At 34.9% G+C, this 23,598-nt stretch overlaps 1 protein-coding gene across 1 annotated transcript in view; it reads right to left on the minus strand.

Annotated features, from left to right (window-relative positions):
• Window positions 1-251: 251 nt before the first annotated feature.
• The window catches only part of LOC120304595 (protein kinase C-binding protein NELL1-like), a 104,043-nt gene continuing 80,696 nt past the window's right edge, over window positions 252-23,598 (minus strand). Inside the window, exons 4-7 of the mRNA XM_039335380.1 lie at window positions 19,590-19,783; window positions 13,391-13,567; window positions 10,577-10,801; window positions 252-4,435 (exon numbers count right to left, since the gene is read on the minus strand). Coding sequence (XP_039191314.1) covers window positions 4,385-4,435; window positions 10,577-10,801; window positions 13,391-13,567; window positions 19,590-19,783 — 647 coding nt within the window. The 3' untranslated portion in view covers window positions 252-4,384. The remainder of the gene's footprint in view (window positions 4,436-10,576; window positions 10,802-13,390; window positions 13,568-19,589; window positions 19,784-23,598) is intronic.

The following is a 23,598-nucleotide window of genomic DNA, read 5'->3' on the forward strand; positions in this document are numbered from 1 at the left end:
ATTATTTATATATGATACATTTACTGTGAAGTACACTCCATTGAGAAATGTAGCCTAATGGTTGAGGATCAGAACATTAAAAAGCCCATAATACCTTAACTTCTTTCAGATCTATAGTTCCCCTACCCCATTCTGAGATATAATCAAGAAAATTGCCCAAGAAAGAGTTTTTAAAATTATTGTTCCCAGATTTGGAATTTTCCAAAATTCAGCACACACCAAGTCTGAAACAAAATTATGGAGGCAGGAAGAGCTGTACTCAGGAGTTTATTTAGATGCCACAAGTTTTAAATCACTCCCGTTTACATCCCAAAGCACGGTTTTATTTCCTCCAATTGAATTATCAGTGGCTTTACAATATGGTTTACAAAATGCTTTAATGGCATGGTTTACAAATGTCCTTTGAGGATTTTAAAAAACACAGTTTATAATACCATTGTTAAACAATGCAAATATAATCAATACATAGTGTATGTCAAGAAAGAAAAAAGTTTAAAAATGAAAAGCAAAGCTGGAGTCCTACATACATTGGGCTGCCTTTGTTTTTCCTTTTTTTTGTGATGGGGAATTGTTTGTACATTTACATTCATTTTATGTATGAAGGGAATTCGTTTCATTAAATTCATTGAAGTAAACAATGCACTGAATAATTCTACTATGTGCATCAAAGCTACTGATCAAAGGACATTTTATGTTGCATTGCAGTGTTATCACTTATATCTGGGTAAATTTCAATGCCCAGTGTAGATTAAATAGTGTGTACACAACCCTAGATCTTTCTTAATATTAAGTAATATCTCTTTAGTACAGTGATTCTTGAAACTTATATGGAACCAGATATTGCCTATCCTTTCATCTTCGGTGAACATCAAAAAAGTAATGATGGCACCCAAGATTGTACAAAGTTCTAACTGGAAAAAATGTCATGGAGATTGTTGTATAGATAACTATAGAAAGATTAATCATTAGCTACAATGGAGAAATGGTGGGTGAAGTTGATGGAACTAGCTGAGATGGATGAACTGAGTTTTTTTGATCAAAGAAAAGACAATATCTATATTTATTGCTGCCTGGAAACCCCATTCTTTGCATGAAAGAGAAGAAGTAGACCTACGAATTATGGTTTTGATGGTTAGACAGATTAAATTATAGAGAGAAGAGAGTTGTAACCATACAGTATGAAATAAATTTAAGTATAAGTTATTGTACTTATAACTGCTATAAAGAAAATCGGAAGTTACTTCTTTGCATCTTATCTTTTTTTCTTTTTTTGCATTTTTTGCATTTTTAGCTTTTGCTTTCATTTCTTTCTCTTACTTTTCTTTTTCTTTATATTAGTTTATATCAGTTTTAAATTATCTTTTAAAAACATAATAAAAATTATACAAAAAAAGATTGTGCAAATTCCCACCTCATCTTTATCCATATGTATGACACATGTAAAAAGGGGGTGGGATCCATCTTCACTTTTTCATGCTCCTGCCCTCTCTTCATCCCAGCAGACCAGCCTTCTTTGCCCACTCTTTTTTTTTTTTTTTTTAGGAGTCAGGTTTTTATTTCTTGGTTGCAAACATTATATACTTCTGTGCAGGATCTAGTTCTGAATATTCCCCCAAGTTTTATCAAAGATAATACAAGGTAATTAAGCAGAATAAAGACCACAAATGCTTTGAAAACCCAGTGACTCAAGATAGGGGCAATAGTGCCAGCAAGACACCTTCCTTCTGCTTAACAGGAATGTCCAGATGCAACAACCAAATTTTCCCAAAAGGAAGAGAAGTATGAATTTAATATGTGTGTTGAAAACAAGGAAAATTAGATAGAAGAAAAGATTGTAAACACACATAAAGATACCATGTCTTGCCTGATTTCTTTGCAATATACAGCTGAAACCTAGGATTTACCTGCTCTTGCCTTAACTGTATGTATAATAATAATAGTAGTAAAGTTGGAAGGGACCTTGGAGGTCAACTAGTCCAACCCCCTGCTCAGGCAGGAAACATGCTTGCATGTGTGTATGGATGTCAGATAGGCTAGATTCCACATTCCTCAAAAAGATTAGGATGAGGACAAAAAATTAAATTCATATGAATTGAATTAGTAGCTACCGATTAAAATTAATTGCCTGAAAAGTAAGGCACTGATTTTTAAAATTAATTGCTTTCCCTGTTTGCATATACAAACTATTCTCTTTTATACATGGATTACATACTGACACCAGATACAGAGGACACACCATAGTCTTCTTTTTTTCCAGGAGAAACTATGACAAACCAAACCAAATGAACAGAATGAAGAAGGGGTAAGTCCAACTGGAAAGGGAAGGAAAAAAACAAAGTCTCCCTTCCTCCCCCTTCCTCCCTCCCCCTCTCTCTGTGTTTGTGTCTGTATGTGTGTGTGTTGAGGGAAGAAAACAATTCCTACTAGGTATGAATACTGAAGATTTCAAAATATTATTCAGTCTTTATGAAATCCTACAGATGCTAACCCCTGTTCAAGGGAAGTAAGGCAAAAGCATCCTCTCTGAGGGGGCTTTATGTATTGTGAGAAAATGCCAGTATCTGCCTTTGCATCTTGAACCTAAGGTTCTAGTAAAATAAGGGAAAAAGGAGATGCTGCATCTATGGACTTTTCTCCCTCAATGACTGAGAAGGAAGAAGCTTTTGACATTTTTCCAGATTTCTGTTCTAGCCACTTATTTGCATCATTTACAGTAGATGCCTCTACCTCTTCCCTGCCCCTCACTTTCAGTCATGGCTACATCCCTATGTTAATGTAAGCAGCCTTCTGTTTCAAAGGTAATCCTTGCAGAGAGTGGGGGGGGGACTTTGTCTTCCTTTCATTTATATCCAGTGATATTTTTTTTATGTGCCATATTGCATTGTTTATAGATCTGAAGATCATGTTCAGCATTGCTTGTGGCTGTGCATCTGAATGTGGGAAATTTCACTTTTCAGTTCCCATACAGCCATACTTTGTACAGTATATGCTATGTGGAAGGAGAAGAATTGGGCATGGAAACCAGTTGGATATCAGCAGCTGTCAGTTCTAGGCTGAGACAGGACTTGTATTAGTAATACCAAAGTCTTAACCTAGCAAAACTCACAGCAGTTATCTATCCTTCAAGCTTAACCTTTGCGCACAGTTCAAATGTTTAATTACAATTTGGACCCAAGCTTATGATTTTAAGTAGTATTTTACAGACAACTAACTTAATACATTACATTTGGGTGAATGTCAGAAGAGGGAAAATAGAGCCAAGGGTGAATGTAATACATTGAAAGAAAATTGGAACCGGGAGACTATTATGTGATCTACTGAAATTACAGTTAACTGCAGTGACATTTACACCTTCCTTACAACTTGTAATGTGGAACAGATGAAGAACTTTTTCATTACATCATTTGCAATGGAGAATGGTAGATGTTATTATACCAAAGCAACTACTGAGGAGAGAGATTATAAACTCAAGTACATTGATGTAAATATGAAAAAAACCACTTTTCACATACAATCTTGTAAATGTAAAGCCCTTTGATTGCTTTATTTAATGCTACACAACCCTGTATGAATTCCACCTACATTCAATATTTATTGTTTGATTTGTAAACTACAACATTTTGCTAAACTTAACATGGCCTGATGTTCTGACTAAGCTCAGGAGCACTGCTGATGAAAACCTTATAATTTTGTATTTTTTCTTCCACTCTGGGATTTTGCTCCTAGATCATTTGTCTGCAAAAGAAAATGCTTTTTGCCACTTCATTAAACTTGTGCCATTATTCCTTCTTATTTATTTTTTTTCATAAAGATAGACTGGGATTCGATTATTCTCAGCCCGTAGAAGTCAAATGTACCTTGGAATGTTTTATAATGTTTGACAGCTATGAAATATAAGTATTATGCAATTTGTACATACATACATATTTTCATAAATACATTCGACAGGGACCTCCAGACTAAATAGCCAATAATATGAGACAAAACCACAGGCAGCCTTATTTTGTAGAACTTTGATCTAAATCTAAAATAAAACAGGAAATTCCATTGTGATCTTTCTACAAAATTAAACAAATCAATACACTGCATTTTACTGATGGAATAATTTTAATGCATTTGCAAATGATTTGACAAAAAAGGGTGTAATTTACAACACTCAAAACTTTTAACAACCATTGATTTAGATGCATTTTACTGTAAAAGTAGAGAGAAGCCTAGCAAGTGTAGTGATAGGTCCCAAAGGCAACTCCCAAATATCGTCCTCAGAGACTTAGATCATTGTCTGTTGTACAAAACTTCCACCTCTTACTTACACTGCATTTGTTTGGAAAGTGGAAAATTGCATCAGTTTTCCTCACAAAAAGAATTGTCCCAGGTTTATACTTCAGTTGTTGCGAAGACATTCTAAATCCACTGAACAACAGACATTTCCATTCTGTGTAGAATGGGAAGGAAAAGATAAAAAGGAGAGATTAATACAAGTGAAGAAAATAAATCTTCTCATATGGACAGTAACAACCTGGATCTTTAACATGAACATTTTGTAAACCTATTTCTAATGTAAGAGAGACCAAATCAGCTTTTTCAAGGATAATGTGAACGTAGTAAATTTGTCCTTACTCTACACATATAATAAATCATGAATTGCTGAGGTTATAGTTACCTGAGTTACCATCTGCAAGGAAAAAAAATAGGGTGTATAATATGATGTCAATCTGGGAAAGATATGCAAAATGTGAACCAAAGTATCTATGGGTTACCTCATCTTCCACATGAGGAATGGTACAGCATTTGGCATTCTCTGATTTAGATAAATGGAAGTAAGGGGAACTGTGGCAAAGGAGTCCTAAAGTATAGATGGTGAGAGGCAAAAGTTTACCTGAACTTTTTTTTAATTTTGCTTTGATAGAGTGATGATAAAATATAGCTAAATATTAAACAGAAATAAAAGGAAGTTCTTCTTCACATAATATTGAGCAACTCACTTAGATTAGTTTAAAAGGAAATCAGACATATGAAGGATAAGCATTATGCTACAAAAAGGAAATGCAATTTTATTCTGTTCCTGCATGTCTTCCCATAGGGCTAGCTTTGGATTAATTCAGTACAGTTCTCATGTTCTTATTTCCATGGCAAATTTAACAATAAATGTGATATATTGTTCCAGTTAACATATTATCAGGTTGGATGCATTATATGCTCAAGATAAAATTTACTTTATCTTAGAGAATTATGCATGAATAGTTTTTCAGAAACATTCTTTCTTCTATGATTCTCTATCGAAATTAATTTTGCTTGCACATGTAGCTGGATTAATTCCACTAAACTTGGGGTGGACAATTCTGGTTGGGGACCACAACCAAGCCTTTCAACCTTTTAAAGGACTACAGGTTATCATCTACTAATCAGTGATATTATTAAAAAGTGTATGGCCACTTTTTAGGTTTTGTTTTGTAGGTTTTCCTCCACCATGGAAATAGAAAATATAGCTTAGTCTAGTCTTGTGGATTAATGATGAACAAGGGCAGAGTCCTCTGGATGCAGTATGAACGGTGTCTGTTATCGAATTCTGAGTAACACTAGATTGTTGTGGTGGACATTTCTATTATTGAAGATTTTGAAACCCCTTAATGTCAACAGAATGGAGTACAATGAAAGACATCAAGTATTAATCTACATTAATCTACATGGAGGGAAGTGTGTAGTGGGGTGCCCCAGAGCTCCGTTCTGGGCTCAGTGCTCTTCAATATCTATATCAACGATTTGGACGAGGGGATAGATGGGGAACTCATCAAATTTGCAGATGACACCAAGCTGGCAGGAATAGCCAACACTCCAGAAGACAGGCTTAAGATATAGAAGGATCTGGACAGACTTGAACACTGAGTGCTATCTAACAAAATGAAATTCAGTGGTAAAAAAGGAAGTTCTACATTTAGGCAAGAAAAACCAAATGCACAGGTATAGTATAGGGAGTACCTTGCTCAATAGTAGTAACTGTGAGAGGGACCTCGGAGTCCTAGTGGACAATTACCTAAATATGAGCCAGCAGTGTGCTGCAGCTGCCAAAAAGGCCAACGCAGTGCTAGGCTGCATTAACAGAGGGATAGAATCAAGATCACGTGAAGTTAATACTTTACAATGCCTTGGTAAGGCCACACTTGGAATACTGCATCCATTTTTGGTCACCACGATGTAAAAAAGATGTTGAGACTCTAGAAAGAGTACAGAGAAGAGCAACAAAGATGATTAGGTGACTGGAGGCTAAAGCATATAAGGAACGGTTGCTGGAATTGGGTATGTCTAGTTTAATGAAGAGAAGGATGAAGGGGGACATGATAGCAGTGTTCCAATATCTCAGTGTTCCAATATCGCCACAAAGAAGAGGGTGTCAAGCTATTTTCCAAGGCGCCTGAAGCAGGACAAGAAGCAACGGGTGGAAACTAAGCAAGGAGAGAAGCAACCTAGAACAAAGGAGAAACTTCCTGACAGTTAGAACAATTAACCAGTGGAACAACCTGCCTCCAGAAGCAGTGAATGCTCCAACACTGGAGGTTTTTAAGAAGAGACTGGACAGCCATTTCTCTGAAATGGTATAGGGTTTCCTGCCTGAGCAGGGGTTGGACTAGATGACCTCCAAGGTCCCTTCCAACAACATCATCATCATCATCATCATCATTATTATTATTATTTACTCAATAATTTTCACTGTTTTCCTTGCTTCTTTTTTCCCTAAATAAATGGAAATATTCGCAACCGTCTCAGTGAATTAAGAAAATCTATAAAATCCTTTTTTTCTTTTGTTAAAAAAAACTCATTCTGCTTTTTATGGTTAATCCTTTATCCTTTATGAGTGCTAATTTACATTTTTCCCATTTCTCTGTCTACTTAACTGATATTAATGTCTTAATGTCTGTTTATTTTTAATGATTAATTTTAAAAATTTGAAAAGATGTCAAAAAACCATCTCCTCATTAATTTGGAAATATCACTTGAAAGCCATATCTTCTCTGATCTTTGTTCTGCATGATTCACCTCTTTTAAAGGAAAAGAGAGAGGGTTCTTTCACTTAGAATTTATTAATTTAACATAAATATATGGCATCCACAACTGGGATTCATTAAAAGGCAGGTATGTATGTGTATATGTAGTACATAAGACTATAATGCACACCTGTAATAAATGTCATGATCCTAAATGTCACTATCCTATATCCTATATAAATGAGGAGGTGATAAGCTGTCTGGGAAAGCCAAGGGAAATCATCAAAACAATTAAAAAATGAAAATTAGAATAGTTCAGATATGTGATGTGACACCCAGAAAAATACGGCTTTCTCTATTTAATCCTCCAGGGAAAGATTGAAGGCATATGAGGTCCAGGCAGAAGAAGAACATCATGGCTTCAAAGTCTAAGGGGAACTTCCGGAGGTGATGGCTGTGGCAATGGTGGCTTTTTTCAGCCGTCCATCCTGGGATATGTCAAAGCCAGCTGAGACAGCAAGCAACAGCTGTCTCGCGGCTTGGAACCTCTCTCCCCGGGCGAAGAGGAGGAGGTGAGCTTTCCTCAGATAGTGGTAGAGCTCCCTGATGCCCTAAAGTTTTCTTTTTTGGTGGTCAGAGGGTGAGCTCCCACAGAGTCTGGGGTGTTTTCTCCACATTCCAGGATGCATTTGCCCTGATTTTTCCAGGGCAAAGCTAGACGCTGCTTCCACATCTGCGCTTAAAATGAACTTGTGAGTAAAATTTAAAGCAGACAGAGCTGACCAGTAGAGACTAAAATGGGGATTATTTCTGACTTTAACTCTGGAAAAGAACTTATCTTCTCCTTCCTTTAATTAAGAGTGGTGAAAAATGGCGCTGAGATGTTGATTCATTGAGTGAAAGGACCGGAACTTCTACTTGGAACAATGTAACAGATTTTGTATTTGTATAAATTGCAAGAATCTTCTTTTTTCCTTTTAAGGGGGCTTTTGTCTTTTTTCCCCTTCTCCTTTTTTCTTTTTTTTGGGGGGGTATTTGTTGATTTTATAAGATTTTAGCAGACTTTTTACAAGTGGTCTTAAAAATAAAATGGCTTCAAAGCGTCTCGGAGCTTCTGTTGCTTCTAAAGCCTCGATCTTCCCGGTAATGCAGACAGCTCAGCAAGCTAAGTCTAACTTTCCACCACCTTCTCCATTGTCTCCAGCATGTATACTTAAAGATTTACAGGATGCCTTGGAAAAAAAGGCACAACAGATTAAAGAAGAGATGGAGGTTTTTATTGAAAATAAATTCATTAAATTGACAGAGGACATAGCGTTTGTGTTTCAAAAGTTTGTTGGTTACATAGATCTTCTGGATGAGCGTATTGATGATATTATGGAAAATTTTGAAAAACTGGAAGATTGAATTGACAAAGTGGAAAATAATGTGGAAATAATACAGGATGAAGTTACTATGTTACAATACAAAAACATGGAATTTGCTTTAAGAATAAGGGGAATGAAGGAAAATATTCAAGAGGATTTGAGACAAGTGGTGGTAAAAGATATAGCTCTTATTTTGGGGGCTGAGCCTGAAGAAATATTGAGAGAGACGGAAAAAGTTTTTAGGGTTAATTCTAGGGTTGCGAGACAGAGGAATTTGCCACGAGACGTGGTTATCTATTTTTCTAGGAGATCACTTCGTAATGAAATTTTACAGGCTTTTTATAAGCAGAGATTTCAAATTGCAGATCAAGATGTTATAATTTTAAAAGAAATACCTTCAAAAATTCTTAGAAAAAGAAAGGATTTTGCTTTTTTGGTTCATGAGCTCAAAAAACTCCAGGTTCGATTCAGATGGGATATACCAGTTGGAATAGTCCTGAATTATGCGGGGATATATTATAGACTTAATACAATGTCAAAGGCAAAAGATTTTTACATTTCGGTTTTGAAGGTGGGCTCTCCATTATCTTTATGACCTGAGATAATAGAAGAAAAGTTGGAAGAGCAGCCAGTTGAAAGTGCTATGCTATTGGATGTGGGAGACAAACAGGCTGAACCTTTGCAGCAGTCTCTTGAGACAGAAGACTTTTTAAAGGAACCGAGAATGATTCGTGCAGCCTATAGATGTAAATAAAAGAACTGCAGAAGATGGATGTTGGAATAAAGAAAAGGAAATGATGAACTTTTGTAGTAATTTTTTGAGATAGAAGATGTCTTAAAGGAAAAGTGAATGATTTGTATTTAATACAAATTTTAAAGGAACAGTGAATGATTTGTGTAGTATGTAGATGTAAAGTAAAAGAATAATAGAAGATGTTGATTTAGTGGAAAAGTTTAAATATTTGGGAGTATATATATTATAAATTCTTAATTTAAAGTGAAAAATAATTATGAGATATTATGGGTAAATGTGTAAAAGAATTTAAAATTTTAATGATCTCTGTTGGTGAGAATTTTAGAAGATGAATGGTTTGCTGAAACTTTTTAAGTAGGAGGGTATTAATAGACTTTCTTAAGGGTAAAAAGCAAAGAGCCAATTTTATTGAACGTAAGTTTGTTGGTTAGGTTATATTGGAGGGAAAATTTTGTGTTTATTATGGACGAATGGTTTTTAAAAGAAATATACACCTCAGCGAGGTGAAGATGGATAAATTATATGTAGAGTAAATATGGGTTATGATATGGGTTTAAAATGCATTATGCAGATTATGAATTATTTATAGATTTTAATTTGGAAATGCTTATATTGTTAATTTTTTTCCTATTTTGTATTTGAGTTAAAGTATATTATCGATTTTATTATTTGTATAGTTGGATAAGTTTATTTAGAATTTGTTTGTTTATTTGTAACCCTGTAACCAGCTCTGGGAAGTGAGGGAGGGAGGGAGGGGTTATTTTAGGGGGGGGATATTGTTTAAAACTCGTATAAAACTTTTCAATAATAAAAAAAAATCTAAGGGACTGGTTTGGACAAAACTCAGCAGCACTTTTCGTGTGGCTGCTGACAAAAACAGGATTGTCAACATGATCGCCAACGTCCGATAACGGATATGGCAAAAGAAGAAGAAGAAGAAGAAGAAGAAGAAGAAGAAGAAGAAGAAGAAGAAGAAGAAGAAGAAGAAGAAGAAGAAGAAGAAGAAGAAGAAGAAGAAGAAGAAGAAGAAGAAGAAGAAGAAGAAGAAGAAGAATAAGAAGAAGAAGAAGAAGAAGAAGAAGAAGAAGAAGAAGAAGAAGAAGAAGAAGAAGAATAATAAGAAGAAGAAGAAGAAGAAGAAGAAGAAGAAGAAGAAGAAGAAGAAGAAGAAGAAGAAGAAGAAGAAGAAGAAGAAGAAGAAGAAGAAGAAGAAGAAGAAGATCCTATATGCATATCTAAAAACTCTCCAAGGTGTAAGAACACTAATTTAAAGTTAAAGAGCAATTGAATAGTTCTGGTTCAGCCTCCCAGGATAATCACATAATTAGTTTTGCATAATTTTATTATGGTATACTCATTGTACTGCACCACCTTACTGCTGTTTGAAATTAAATAGCAAAATTGTTTTAAAAAGAAAATCCAGTCTGCATATATATTCTGTGCTACACCATGTTTGACCTCTATATAAATACCTTGCATTTGCAAGTCGTACAAGGAGATCCAAGCATTGTCCATACTGAACCACTTAGCCGTGTTATTCCATAGTCATCTAGACAGGTTTTTTGGATGTCATATATACCATTATCAGCCAAACAAGGGTCACTGACACAATGAGGGCAACATTCTCCTTCTGACATTGCTGTGTAATCACAATTCAGGGCTGGACATGCAAGTGGCCAACAATCCACTTCACCTTCCTATGAAAAACAAAAGAGACCCATCAACACACAAATTGGTACTCGTGTAAGGCATAAAACTTCAAAAACAACTTTTTCTGTAATCAAAATATTAATATTATGATTGAATAATTATTAAAAAAATAGATATTTAGACTGCAATTGCATTAAACCAGGGCAGTAATGGAAAGTTACACAATAAGCTATGCAATAATGCAGTGACACTTTGTTCATGGATCTGGGTTCTTTGATCAAAATATATTTTATCTAAATATGATAAGATTGCCCCATGCAATGGACAGATGCTCCATTGGCTGGACTTCAGAACGTACTAAGGATATCAGATGCTCTTTATATATGAACTATTCAAAAAATTAAATTGCTTCATTGAAGGAACTCTAAGTCAGTTATGTGTTTTAAAAATGTACCTTAGAATCTGCTGAATGCTAATAATTAACATAATTATTTTATATATGGCAATTATATAATAACATATTTAACATTAATTTGTCATAAATCCAATTTATAGGCCACCCAGAGTCTCTCTCTCTCTCTCTCCCTTTCTCATTCTCTCTCTCCCTTTCACACACATATAATATAATTTGGAAATCCAAATGATATAGTGTAGAATCTTTCAAATATCTAAAAGTGGTATTAGACTGATTGAACTGGAGTTTTGTGGATACTGTTTTCCCATTTGTGAGTAACAAATGTTGCCCTTCCTCTATTATATAAAGTTTGGCAGATTATCAGCAAATTCTTTCAATAATCTTGGATGCAGTTAATCTGATTCTTAAATTTTAAATTAATCCCAAATCAACAGATATTCTTTGGCTGTGTTTTATCAGGCACAGAATTCAATCCTGAATCTTTATCCCACCTGTTATAGTTGCCTGGTAGAACATATGCCTTCTTGTTAGGGAAAGACAGACAGAATTTAAAATCAGCATTGAATATGATTTTTCTTTTATCTCTTTCTCTAACATTCACTATTTTAATCTTTGAGTCACAGAAGTTTGACGTTTCAGTCACCTTCTCTGCGATTTATTCTATGCATTGTACAAAGGGAAAACATTTGATACAGACATTCAAGATCCAAGCCTGTCTAGAAGCCTCCTTCCCCTTGCAGACATCACAGTTTGTAATAAATTTACTGGTTTATGCAAAATATTAATTTGGAAGTGAAAAAAGGAAAAACAACAACACTTGTGCCTCACATCATTTTAATAGTGATGATTTTGCTTATTTTAATAAAGCAAAATGCTACATGATTGTTCATAAATACCAAGAAATAATTACAAAGTATTATGAATTCATACTGTAACTGTCATCTAAGAATGTGTTAGTAAATAATTTATTGCATTGCTCTCCAGCAAGTACAAGAGACTTACTACAATCTTGTATAATTAAAAGCACAATGGAACGAAAGCAAGATAAGGTGTCTTAGCCTCTGGAGATGAAGATAAAGTGGTTCAGCCTATTCTGGGTGACTGCAGGGACAAAGTTGTCACACACAAGAAAGTCCACGTTTGTTGAATTAATTGGATTCAGTGTGTGACCCCTTCCAACTGTAAAATTCTAAGATTTTAGGATAAGGAATATTATCATTTCTTTAAAGAAGCAACAATTACATTGTAGAGATTAATATGTATTTTGTAGTCAGTGTTTTACTCGAACCAGCAACTTTCCAAACAATTTTGAAAAAATGCACCATCATTCATAAACTTTTCACTATTCTTTTTTTCTGATTTTGCATGATCAGACAACATGGGTGAAATGCTCTTGAATATATACAGATAGTTAATGAAAGAGCAAATGTCTTTGCATAATAATGAAATGGACATATTATACTCCTTGCCATTATAATGTAGGTGTGAAGAATCTGCTCCATTTGGAGTCCCAAAATGTGCCGTTCTGGTTCCTATTGTAACAGACAAAATATTACATGAATTATATTTTTCATTAGGTCATCTGCAGAATGCTATATTGTTTAGGAATAGCATTATCCTGAGTCTGTCGGCCTAGTATGGAAAGTTGTTGCTGCCCTTTGGGAGCCCTCAAGGAGTAACTGAGTAGTTATTTTAAACCAGGCCTTGATCAATCAAGAGACAAGAAGAAAGAAACTGGTATAAGACTCTGATTCCATTCACAGCTACAATTGTCTTAGATTGTAATAAGAAATTGTGTGACATTCAAATAGGAAATATTCTGCTGAGGTTTGTTACCACTTGGTTTAGCATTATATCAGATGGAAATCTGATTGTTCAGAATATTATTGAAGGTCCATTTTTTCTGTTGAGAAACACGATTAAATCTGCAATCCTTATATTCATTTGCCTAAGGGCATGCTCCATTGAACTCACTAAATAATCACTTTAAGTTGGTATGTGTATGATTGCACTGCAATGGCTTTAATTTTGACTGAGACAGGCCCTTTCTTATTAAGTCTCTCAGCAACAGCTTTCTGAAGAGACTAAATGTTAGAAAAACTACATAGCAATGCTGTGTCAAAAAAGAATAGATTTGTTCATAATGAACATTCTGAACTCTAGAATATGGTTGATCATTATAAACTCTAAGGCTCTTTTTTTTTCTCTTTTACTTCCATACCAGACAGCGGCACTGTTGGCAGCTGTATGTCCAGTTGTCTCCACTTCGGTACAGCTTATGCCCATTCTGATCTAAACACTGACTGGTCACTCTGGTATCACATTCTGGGCAACAGAAAAAGTCAACACTGAGATTTTCACAATCACAAGCTGTCCTTCGACAGAAGATCTTGCCATCCTGTTAAGGAAACAAAGAAGCAATAAAAGCAAATGCCACTAAATAAAAGGTTATAAATTAATATACCCATCACAATGAGTTTGACAATGAGTTAGCGGGTCATATTTAAATATTGCATTTATATTGCCATTTATTTAATGTGCAACTTATGGAGACCCTTAATTAACACATCCATTAATGAAATATTTGTTTTGGACATCCGAAAGGACAGCTGTACTTAGCTCAAGAAATAAAACCACACAATCAAACTGAAGCTCAGTGTCTATCCTGAAAAAGAAATATGTGGAATATTTTGCCCTCCAGATGTGCTGACTTCAACCATCCTTGTTTATAGCTTCCTTCAAAACTGAAATAAAATGTACCCATTCTGATTATTCTGCAAGTTGCAAGATAAGAGTTGAGAACTAAGAGTAAGGAAGCATTTAAACCTATGGCCAAAGAAAAGAAAACTAAATTCTTGCCAGACTCATTTATTTTTATTATACATAGAACAATGTGAAATCATGGCGACCAGTTTTTTAACTGGAGTTTACTCTCAGACCTGTGAATTATATGTGCACTGTGAAATGCACAGCTTTTTTTTTAGCAAGCAGTGCAAACATGTGCTTGCTAAACAAAATAGCAAACAAAAATATGTGCAAACAAAAATATCATTAAAGAGCACTACAGCCATCAATAACAACCCCCCCCCCCAAAAAACCCCAATCTACTGTATGGACTTGCTTGGTCTTGCTATGTAAGTGTAACAATGGTGCCTATAGAAAAACTGGTCAAAATTTAAAAACATTAGAAAAAGTGTTATAGGAATGTAAGGAAGCAGAATCTGCACTTGCCTGGCTGAGTTTTTTATCTTCAGGTTGGAAGAGGTTCTACTTGAAAGGAATATTAAGATATGTTGTCTTGTTAATGTTTTGGCTGACCAACTGATTTCTAAACTAAATTATTCTCAACAGGTGAGAAATGAGCATTCTCCCCATTGTATCCTAAGTATTATTGATTGATTAATTTTTAAGAATGCTTTTTAGAAAATATCACCATTTTACAGATTGTCTGCCCTGCCATGTGATCTACTCTTGTGACTCTGAAGTGAAAAACTGTCTATAATTGTACTACATGGATGCCTATAATTGCATTCATAACTGCATTTGTAGCTTCTAGGTGGCCTTAGAGACCTTATTTCATCAGTCCAAATGGAAGTTGGTTAGGATATGAGTAACAAAGAAGGGCCTCCTGATCCAAGAAGAGATGTAAGGCATATAGGATGAGCAGGACCCTAGGACCAGAAAGATCACCAAATTACATATCAGTTCTATATGGGGCAGTGCCACACTATCCAAAATTAAAGATGGTAAATCATTATGACTGGTAGGTCCTTTAACCTGCCACTCAAGACACTCAATTTTATTAGGGCTAAACCTAAGCCTTTTTCTCCTCATCCAGACCCTTATGGTATCCAGACACTGTGACAGGATTTCCACACCAACATTTGTCTGACCAAGGGTCAAGATATGGAACTGCATATCATTGACATATAGATAATATGTGACCCTGTGGTGACAAATGATCTCTGCCATAGCAGAGGGCTTGGGTTGGATCTTTCCCCCTTTAACAATACTGACTGGAATTGACTCAGGGTGTTTTATCAACAGTAATAATATTTTATTAAACATAAAATAATTCAAGTGAGGAAAGAAAACTCCTGAGTTCTAGAAAAAAAATGCATACTTTTTTCCAATCTCCACAAATGTTTATCCTTGTACTAATAAGGGGGGGGAAAGAACTCTGCAATTTAAAACAAAGTTAATCATATAAAGTGATAATAATCAAACATATTAAATGTATTGTACAAACTAGTGAATGTACTTTCTATATTTAGTATGATACATACCAGAGAATAAAAGTCTATAAATATATCTTGATTAGAAGTCAATTTTTAAAACAATATTTTATACCTTGTTACTTAGGAGTATACCTATTATTCTTTTGTATTTTACATTATGTATATTGATAGAGAGAAAGAGAGAAGGAGGAGAAGGAGGGAATAATTACAATGACTGCTATTAGTATAAATCCAACTTAAATATGCAGTAAAATAAGGCATGTTCAATTGCACCAGGGGGAATAAAGTACAAACTGAATGCACATTTTTCCCTAAAAGCATAACACATTTCATATTTATGAAGTTTAGATAAGGGGGAAAAGTAATGAATAAAAATGAATAAAAAGTGCAGTACATAGTTAGATGAACTCCTCATTACTTTTCCCCTTATCTAAACTATGTACAGCACTTTTTATTCATTTTTTTAAAATGAAGTTGAGAAATCTCTGACTGTGAAAGACAGCCAAAACTTAATATGTAGCAGACCCGGCTATAAAATAACTTTCAACTGTAGAAAATGGAAAATTTCAACAAATAATGCATTCAGAGGATCAATGGGTGGGGAAAAATGGTAACAGAGATTTCGATCCAAAGTCTTCTAACTGTAGTTTCCCATTATGATGAAGAAGATCAGTAGGAGGACAATAACTGTGCCCTACCCAATATGCTGTTATACTAGTTCATGTAACCAAGAACACAGAGGTAATTGAAGCGGATAAGGAGAATTTCTCAATTATGCAAAATATTTTATATAGATTAAGCTGAATTATTCATTTCTTTCAAAAACTTAGTCATAAACATGAGACATCTGGGGCAAAGTAGGAAAGGTGGTCCATAAGGCAAGGCTTCCTTTCTATAGACTGGTTTTCCAGGTCTCTGTTTTATACTAAAGAAGGAATTTAATGGCACATATGCATTTGTTTGTAACAAGTGTAAATGTGCCTAAAATATGTGTTGCTTTTTGAGATTATGTGCATTCTGATTCTGACTTGGTAAAAAAGAACAAATAGGAGACTATAAATTGAAAGATCTCAAGTGAAGTTCAATGGGCATCACTTATCTATAAAGAAAAGTTTATTTCAAATATAGTAACATACTCTTGGAAGTAAAATATGGATACGGGAAAAATGTGTGTTGTGTTGTGTTCCTGTTTGTTCAAGGTTTATATTTCATTATTCAGAACATAAAGCATTTCAAATATATGGTGACATGTTGAGCTAGACTGAATCAAGTTTTGAAGGTAATTAGCCTACCTCTATTTAAGTTTCATCCACTCATTTTGGAGCCCATCACCAATTTTGGATATCTGTCTCTCATTAATTTTTTTAAAATACAGAAATGCTAAATGCTAAAATCTAAACTTCCCGCATTTGGCCCGAAAACAACTATAACAAAAAGGATTAAAGAGAAGTCTGTAGCAATCCAATGATCATGATCACGATCACGATCACCATGATGATGATGATGATCATCATCATCATTATTGTTTTCATCTTCATCTCATACGATTTGAAGGACCCTCTTTGAGAATATAAAATAAATCTGCCTCAGATTATTAAAGGTAGTGAATGTTGTTAGCAGTTCATTAATTACGATGTTAGGATTTTACTTCTAGTAAATATTTTGTCCTCATGAATAGGAACAAACACTTTTTTATTTATTATTTAATTAAATCCAAACTGACTCAAAGTGAATAGTTATAAGATTATGTTTAATAGTAGCTGCAATAATCTCTTGTCCTTTCCAGAAAAGGAAGAAGAGCTATTTTTCATATATCGCAATTTTACGGCACTGGATAACATCAGTTAGGGATTGACTATCTTTTTCTACATACACGCAGCTGTAATAATCAATTAGACCTTTCACAGACATTTTCACAAGCTATGGTCTCATTCCTGGAACATTTTATTCAATTTTATTTTATGGCAAAGGCAGAGGATTCCATTTTAATCAATTAAAAGTACAGGAAAAAGTATACAATTTACTAGAACTATTTAATAAAGGATATTAAATAAAATTTAATACTCTGATTTAATTAATAACTTTGTAATTGAAAGTGCTGTAAATAGTGTGCTTTGATAGTAACTTCATCATTCTCAAATGCACCAAATGCTGAGAAAAACATGTATGTAATTCCAGCAAACTGTCATTGAATCAGAAACAGTGTAGCCTACTCAGGATAGTATTGTTTACAGAAATATTCTGAGATAAATATTCACAGACTTCATGAACTGAGAAAAATTGTTTTATGAGATGGGTGTTTTGAAAAGTAAAGAAAGAAATATAGCAAATATATTGAAGAAGCTACAGATGGTTTATTGAATTCTGGATTAGTATGTTGTATGTTGTATGAATTCAGTCTCTGTAGTTCATAAAAGTGACTTAAGGACATAATGTGAATCCAGAAAATCATGATCTATATAAAATCCCATGGTTAAATGACCCATGGCTTTCCATAATATAGGAATTCTAGTAGTATGAGATGCTTATTTCCTGATTTTTGATGCCTCTCTGTGCTAATTTCCTCCTACTAGACTCTTGACCTTGTTTTCAAGATTCATTGTACAGGCAATGGCCATTGAAGATAAAGCCACTGTTTGCAACTAGTACTTTTTCTTGTGACTGAAAGCTGTATAAAGAGAGAATAAGAAACTATGTCAAATCTTTATTTTTCCCAGTCATAATTAGCTGCTTACCAATATCAATGTTCACTGCTGATTGCCCTTTTAGTCTTGATTCACTCTAAGATAAATCTTAAAAAGCTGATTAAGGAGGCCTTGGACTCCATCAACCTGGCACTGACCTTCCCTTAAGTCAAAGAAGGACCTAAGAATTTGGGTCTATATGATCACCAGTGATCAGATATATGAATGTCGGTATAAATTATAATAATCAGAAAATCCATGTCAACAGAGAAATTCAGATAATGGCTTTTATAGATGTAAATTCTAAGGTCTACAGTAGGACAGGATCCAAAGAAATACTTCAGCTGAACTGAAAATTTCATATGCTTTTAAAATAATAATAATAATAACAACAACAACAACAACAACAACAACAACAACAACAACAACAGCTGGCCACAGTCAAATTATAGAACTGTGTAAGAAATCCTGAATTTTGTTTCATTTAATTAACTTATTTCAATGAATTTATTTCAGAATCTTTACAAGCCACCCACTAACTGACAATAAAAAAGAACATAAAATGCAAACCCCTAAGTTCTCAATATAGAATAAAAACAGTAATAATCAAACCAGCATCGTGAAATTTCAAATACACAGCTGAATTTATAAATGAACTGTCATGGAATGAAATAAAGTTATAAGCAAGTGAAGTTCAATGGGCATCTTTTGTCTATAAAGAAAAGTTTATTTCAAATATAGCAACATACTCTTAGAAGCAACATGTGGATATGGGAAAAAAATGTGTGTCTTACTGCCATGACCCCAAAGTCATAAAATTAGAGAGCTCATATGGATATTTTTTTCTTATCAACTCCTTCTTCATTCACTCAGAAATTATCTATAAACTCTTAAAACTTTACTCTGCAATAATATTGTTTGAACACATAATATGGAACAAAAAAACTCGGTATATATGTACACACTGTACATAAGTTTCCATACACCATGCCAGGTACTTGTACCTGCATCTTTTACCCTTCCACTATAGGTTGACTGTTTCTGAGGCCTTTCTGAACAGGCTGCACCTTGAATTTTGTGTAGTGTGGTAGAACCTTGCCTCTATAGCAGGGATCCCCATCCCCTGGTCCATGGACCAGTACCGGGCTGTGACATGCCAGCAACCAGTCTGCACAAATAAGCAAAGCCCCATCCACAAGATTCAGGCAGCACACAAAACCATACCCCCTCATGGAAAAACCTCTCTCCACAGAACTGGTCCCTGGTGCCCAAAAGTTTGGGGACCTCTGCTCTATAAATCTGGTGCTTAGTACCTGTTCTTGTAGTGCTGTGTTCAGTGTGTGCTGTCTTTTAATCCAGCTCTTTCTAGTCACTGATAGAATTTCTGAATGTCTGCCGCCTCAGCTATCATTCTGAAGATGGACTTTTACCCAAAACTGACAGGAACACCAAATCAAGGTAGAAGTGTTTTTTTTTAAAGAACTTCATAGGAACTTACCTTACAGGAGCAAACAGAACATCTGTCTTTCTTCAATGTCCATACTTGGCCATTCCGTTTCAGGCCCCCTTCATGCAGGCAATCACCTGTACAGGAAGGTCCAGATGGACAGAGGCAATCAAACCCCCCTGCCAAGTTTATACAGGCTGAATCATTCCAACAAGTGTGAGTCTTTAAGGCACATTCATCAATATCTGCAGAAGAGAGAAACATTATTAGACAAACCTGAAAACTGTCCCCTCCCTGGGAAATACAATATCTATTGTAAGGTACTATTTCCAATAGGTAAATTAAAGTTCATATCATTTGAAGGTATACCTTTCTCAAGCCATCTTATTAATATGAGAGAAAATATATATTCCTCAAGTGAAATTGTAACAGAATGAGAAATAGCATTACTATAATAGAAATAATACTATAACACTAATACTAATAAAAATCTAATGATACAGTATTCACGAATGCTTAAACACTGATGGGACTACCAGAGTAACTATTCTTTAATATCTAAAATAAATAAATAAATGTACATAAAAGCAAATTTATTTTATTTAATTGTTTCACTGTATTATATTCTCTCAAGCAGAAGGAGGAAGGAGAAAAACACTGTATTAACTCCATGCTAATCTAATCATAATATTTTCACATGTCAGAAGAAGAGAAAATAAAGAAATCAGGTATGATTCATGATTTAAAAAAATAATGAAATCATTTTTTTTCAAGTTATTATTACATAGAGTGCTCAAAGAGAAGGAATTAGGTAAATTCATTCCTTTTAGTGTAAAAATTGTGATGCATTTTGGTTATGTTATTCTTTCACTCATAGGCATTCTTCTCTTGGAAACTTCCTCTATGTATCTACTGTTCACACAACAACACTATTCATGTAAACAACAGACGTACAGTACTGCTGAGATATGTGCTGAATTGTTCATGCAGAAAATAAAAAAAGTGTCTATTTTAAGGGCAAAAGGAGCATATGTTCTAAGCTTACAAAATTGCACAGCTCAGATTGTTTCTAATGCCTTCTCTGTGCTCTTATTCAAGTGATACAGGCAAAGTGGTGTAGATCCAATCGTACAACATTACGGTAGTAAAGTAGCACTTACACTTCAGACAAGAACCACTCACTATCAACATTCTGCAACAGAAGCCTTACTTACAAATTTCAGACTGTGTTTTCCAGTCCAATTGGAGGAATATAGAGAGCTGATGCTATTGTTCTAGGAAATTATGGAGCACGAAATAGAACCAATATAGTTCTTTTCTCACAGAAGAGAACAGACAGCAAAAGCAATACAAATCTATCTCAATAACCTCACATTTACCTTTCTAGATAGGGTGGCAGGAAAAGCAGCAAAGTCACAGGAAGATATTTTACTTACAGTTGCCTGTAAAAGACAGGTTATTAATTGAAATCTAGAATGTTAAGTGGAAGTGGTAAAAGAAAAAGTCTCCCATAGATAGGATTTCACAGGATTGCTTTACAAAACTCCCTCTCAATTTCATTTACCTTTAATCTCTGTCATAATCAACATATACTTTTAAATCTGCATTTATGAATTTAAACTAAGCAAATGAAAGTGATTCTTTCTCTTTCTCTAAGAGAGATGACAACTCTCATTAAAAGCTCCAATTATAGGCACATACAGTAAGCAGTATGACCAAACAATTTGTTACAGTTTAGGAAGCTCATCCAGAGCTTGAAAGATGATTCGATTCCCATCCAAATTTTTCTGTAATTAACCCAGTACAACTCTATGCCTACATCAGGAGACAATAGAGAAACATAATCTTTGTTCCTTCATAATCTGGCAAAGGAAAAGAACCAGATACTTTTTGGTATTTTGTATTTTGCAGAAAATAAAATAATAAAATAGGTCCCAAATATTATGAGCACTTTAAAAATAATCTTTTAATGGATAATCCTACTACATTTCAAAGAAATACATTGGGGGCATCATGTAAATAAAAGTCTTTTTCTTAAGGAATGATGAAATTTATTCTTGAGAATTTGTGGTTAGGAACTAAGGCAACATAAGAGATTATCACTGTTAGCTGAAATAATTGATTGGACCTACATTTATTTGGATTCTAATGGTGGGGCAGAATATTGAAAATATAATTGTGACAACAGTTTCTCCTATTGCTTCTTCTATTGTGAATCCCCAAGATGGGAACAGGACATCTAGAGTAATAAAGGTTATAAATCTTAACATTCTAGTTTAAGTCAGACACACAATGGCCAGCTTCATGTTTATGGCAGTTACTAAATTTTTCCTTCTGCCCCCCCCCCACCACCTTTGCAAGGATGCAGAAATAAAGTCAAACACTAAATAACCTTCCCTTGACCTGGAAGAATTAGGACATTATTGTGCTAATTACTTGTGGCTAAAACAGTAATAAAGATAGTAGCCTTGAAATTCTAGGCTCATCCGAGGGTATCAGTTATTTGGATCGATTCTCTTGAGTTTTCAGATAGAATACATTTACAAGAAAACTTTGGTCAGATTGATGAGTCACTTTTGCCACAAATTGGCTACAAGGAAAGAAACCCTATTACTTCTGGACTATTGGCATTTTGTGAACCTCTGTTTAGCTATGGTCCATAATCTCCCAAGAAAATGAAGCAAGGGCACTATTGTTTGAAACTATTAACCCTGGGGTATGTCATAAGAGCCAATTATTTTATCATCGATTATATTTATATGCTGCCTGACTGTCAGCTATTCTGGGCAGTTTACAATTATTAAAAACATTTAAAAACAAAGAACAACACAAAACTAGCACAAGACAAAGGAACAGCAATGGTAAGGAAACAATCCTGGAGGGGAAGAAAAAAAGAACAAAGGGGTGTGTCAGTTGTTCTCACTGGGTGGAGAGCCAGATTTTTAGTTTCCTTGAAAATGCTAGTATGGTGGGGGGGGGAGTCATTTGAATTGGGAGAAGGATTCAATGGAGAGGGCTGGCACTGTTACACAGAAGGTGCGCTTCAGGGGCCGGATAGGTGGCATTGTTTATTAATGTAACCCAGAGTGTACAAATCCAGTCAGACTGAACCAGATAAAGAGCCGAGGTGGCGCAGCAGTTAGAGTGCAGTACTGCAGGCCACTTTAGCTGACTGTGTTCAGCAGGTCAGCGGTTCAAATCTCACCGGCTCAAGGTTGACTCAGCCTTCCATCCTTCCGGGGTAGGTAAAATGAGGACCCAGATTGTTGGGGGCAATGCATACATACATACACACATTGCTTACTGGTGTACACCGCTTAGAGAGTGCTTGCACTTAAAGCGGTATATAAGACTCATAAATAAATAAATAAATATGCAGATATTATGGAAGACAAATGGTCCCTCAAATAACGAGGCCCTAAGCCAGATAGGGGTTTATAGGTATCAACCTGCACCTTGAATTGCACCTAGAAGCAAACCAGAGAGCAATCTAGCTCACAAAGCAGAAGTGTTACATGGACACATGGATGCGTGCTTCTCATTGTCCATGTCATTGCATTCTGAACCAGCTGAAACATCTCCTCCCTGGGTGTGGGAAAGGGAACCAATCACATCAGTGAGATGCTATCAGTATGTTGATAAAGCTTTTATGTTGATAAAGCCTTGTTTTTCAGCATCTTGCCATCTAACTCCAAAGAAGCAGTCGATTACATTGGTCATTGCTGAAGTTTGAGAATGCACTGGATTATGAACAAGTAAGGTGAAATTAAATCCAGATTAGACAGAGATGCTGGTAGTTAATAGGACGCCATTCCACTGGTCTCTCTACTTGAGAGCACATTTTTTTTTAGTCACTGAATTTAATATTATTTTTCCCTTCCCATCTAATCCTCTCCATATTGTGATCAGGGTCCAATTATTAATGGGAGATGAATTCAAGGGGTCTGACTTGAAAAATTGATTTATCTCCTTGCAGATGTGTTTCCAACTAACTGCAATCAAGCTGCTACTTTTGCTCAGCTATACATTCTTATCTGTAGCTTTGGCTTTATTTTGTTAG

This window comes from Crotalus tigris, unplaced genomic scaffold, assembly GCF_016545835.1.
Source record: "Crotalus tigris isolate CLP2741 ecotype Arizona unplaced genomic scaffold, ASM1654583v1 scf7180000017640.511899, whole genome shotgun sequence".
Classification (NCBI taxonomy): Eukaryota; Metazoa; Chordata; class Lepidosauria; order Squamata; family Viperidae; genus Crotalus; species Crotalus tigris.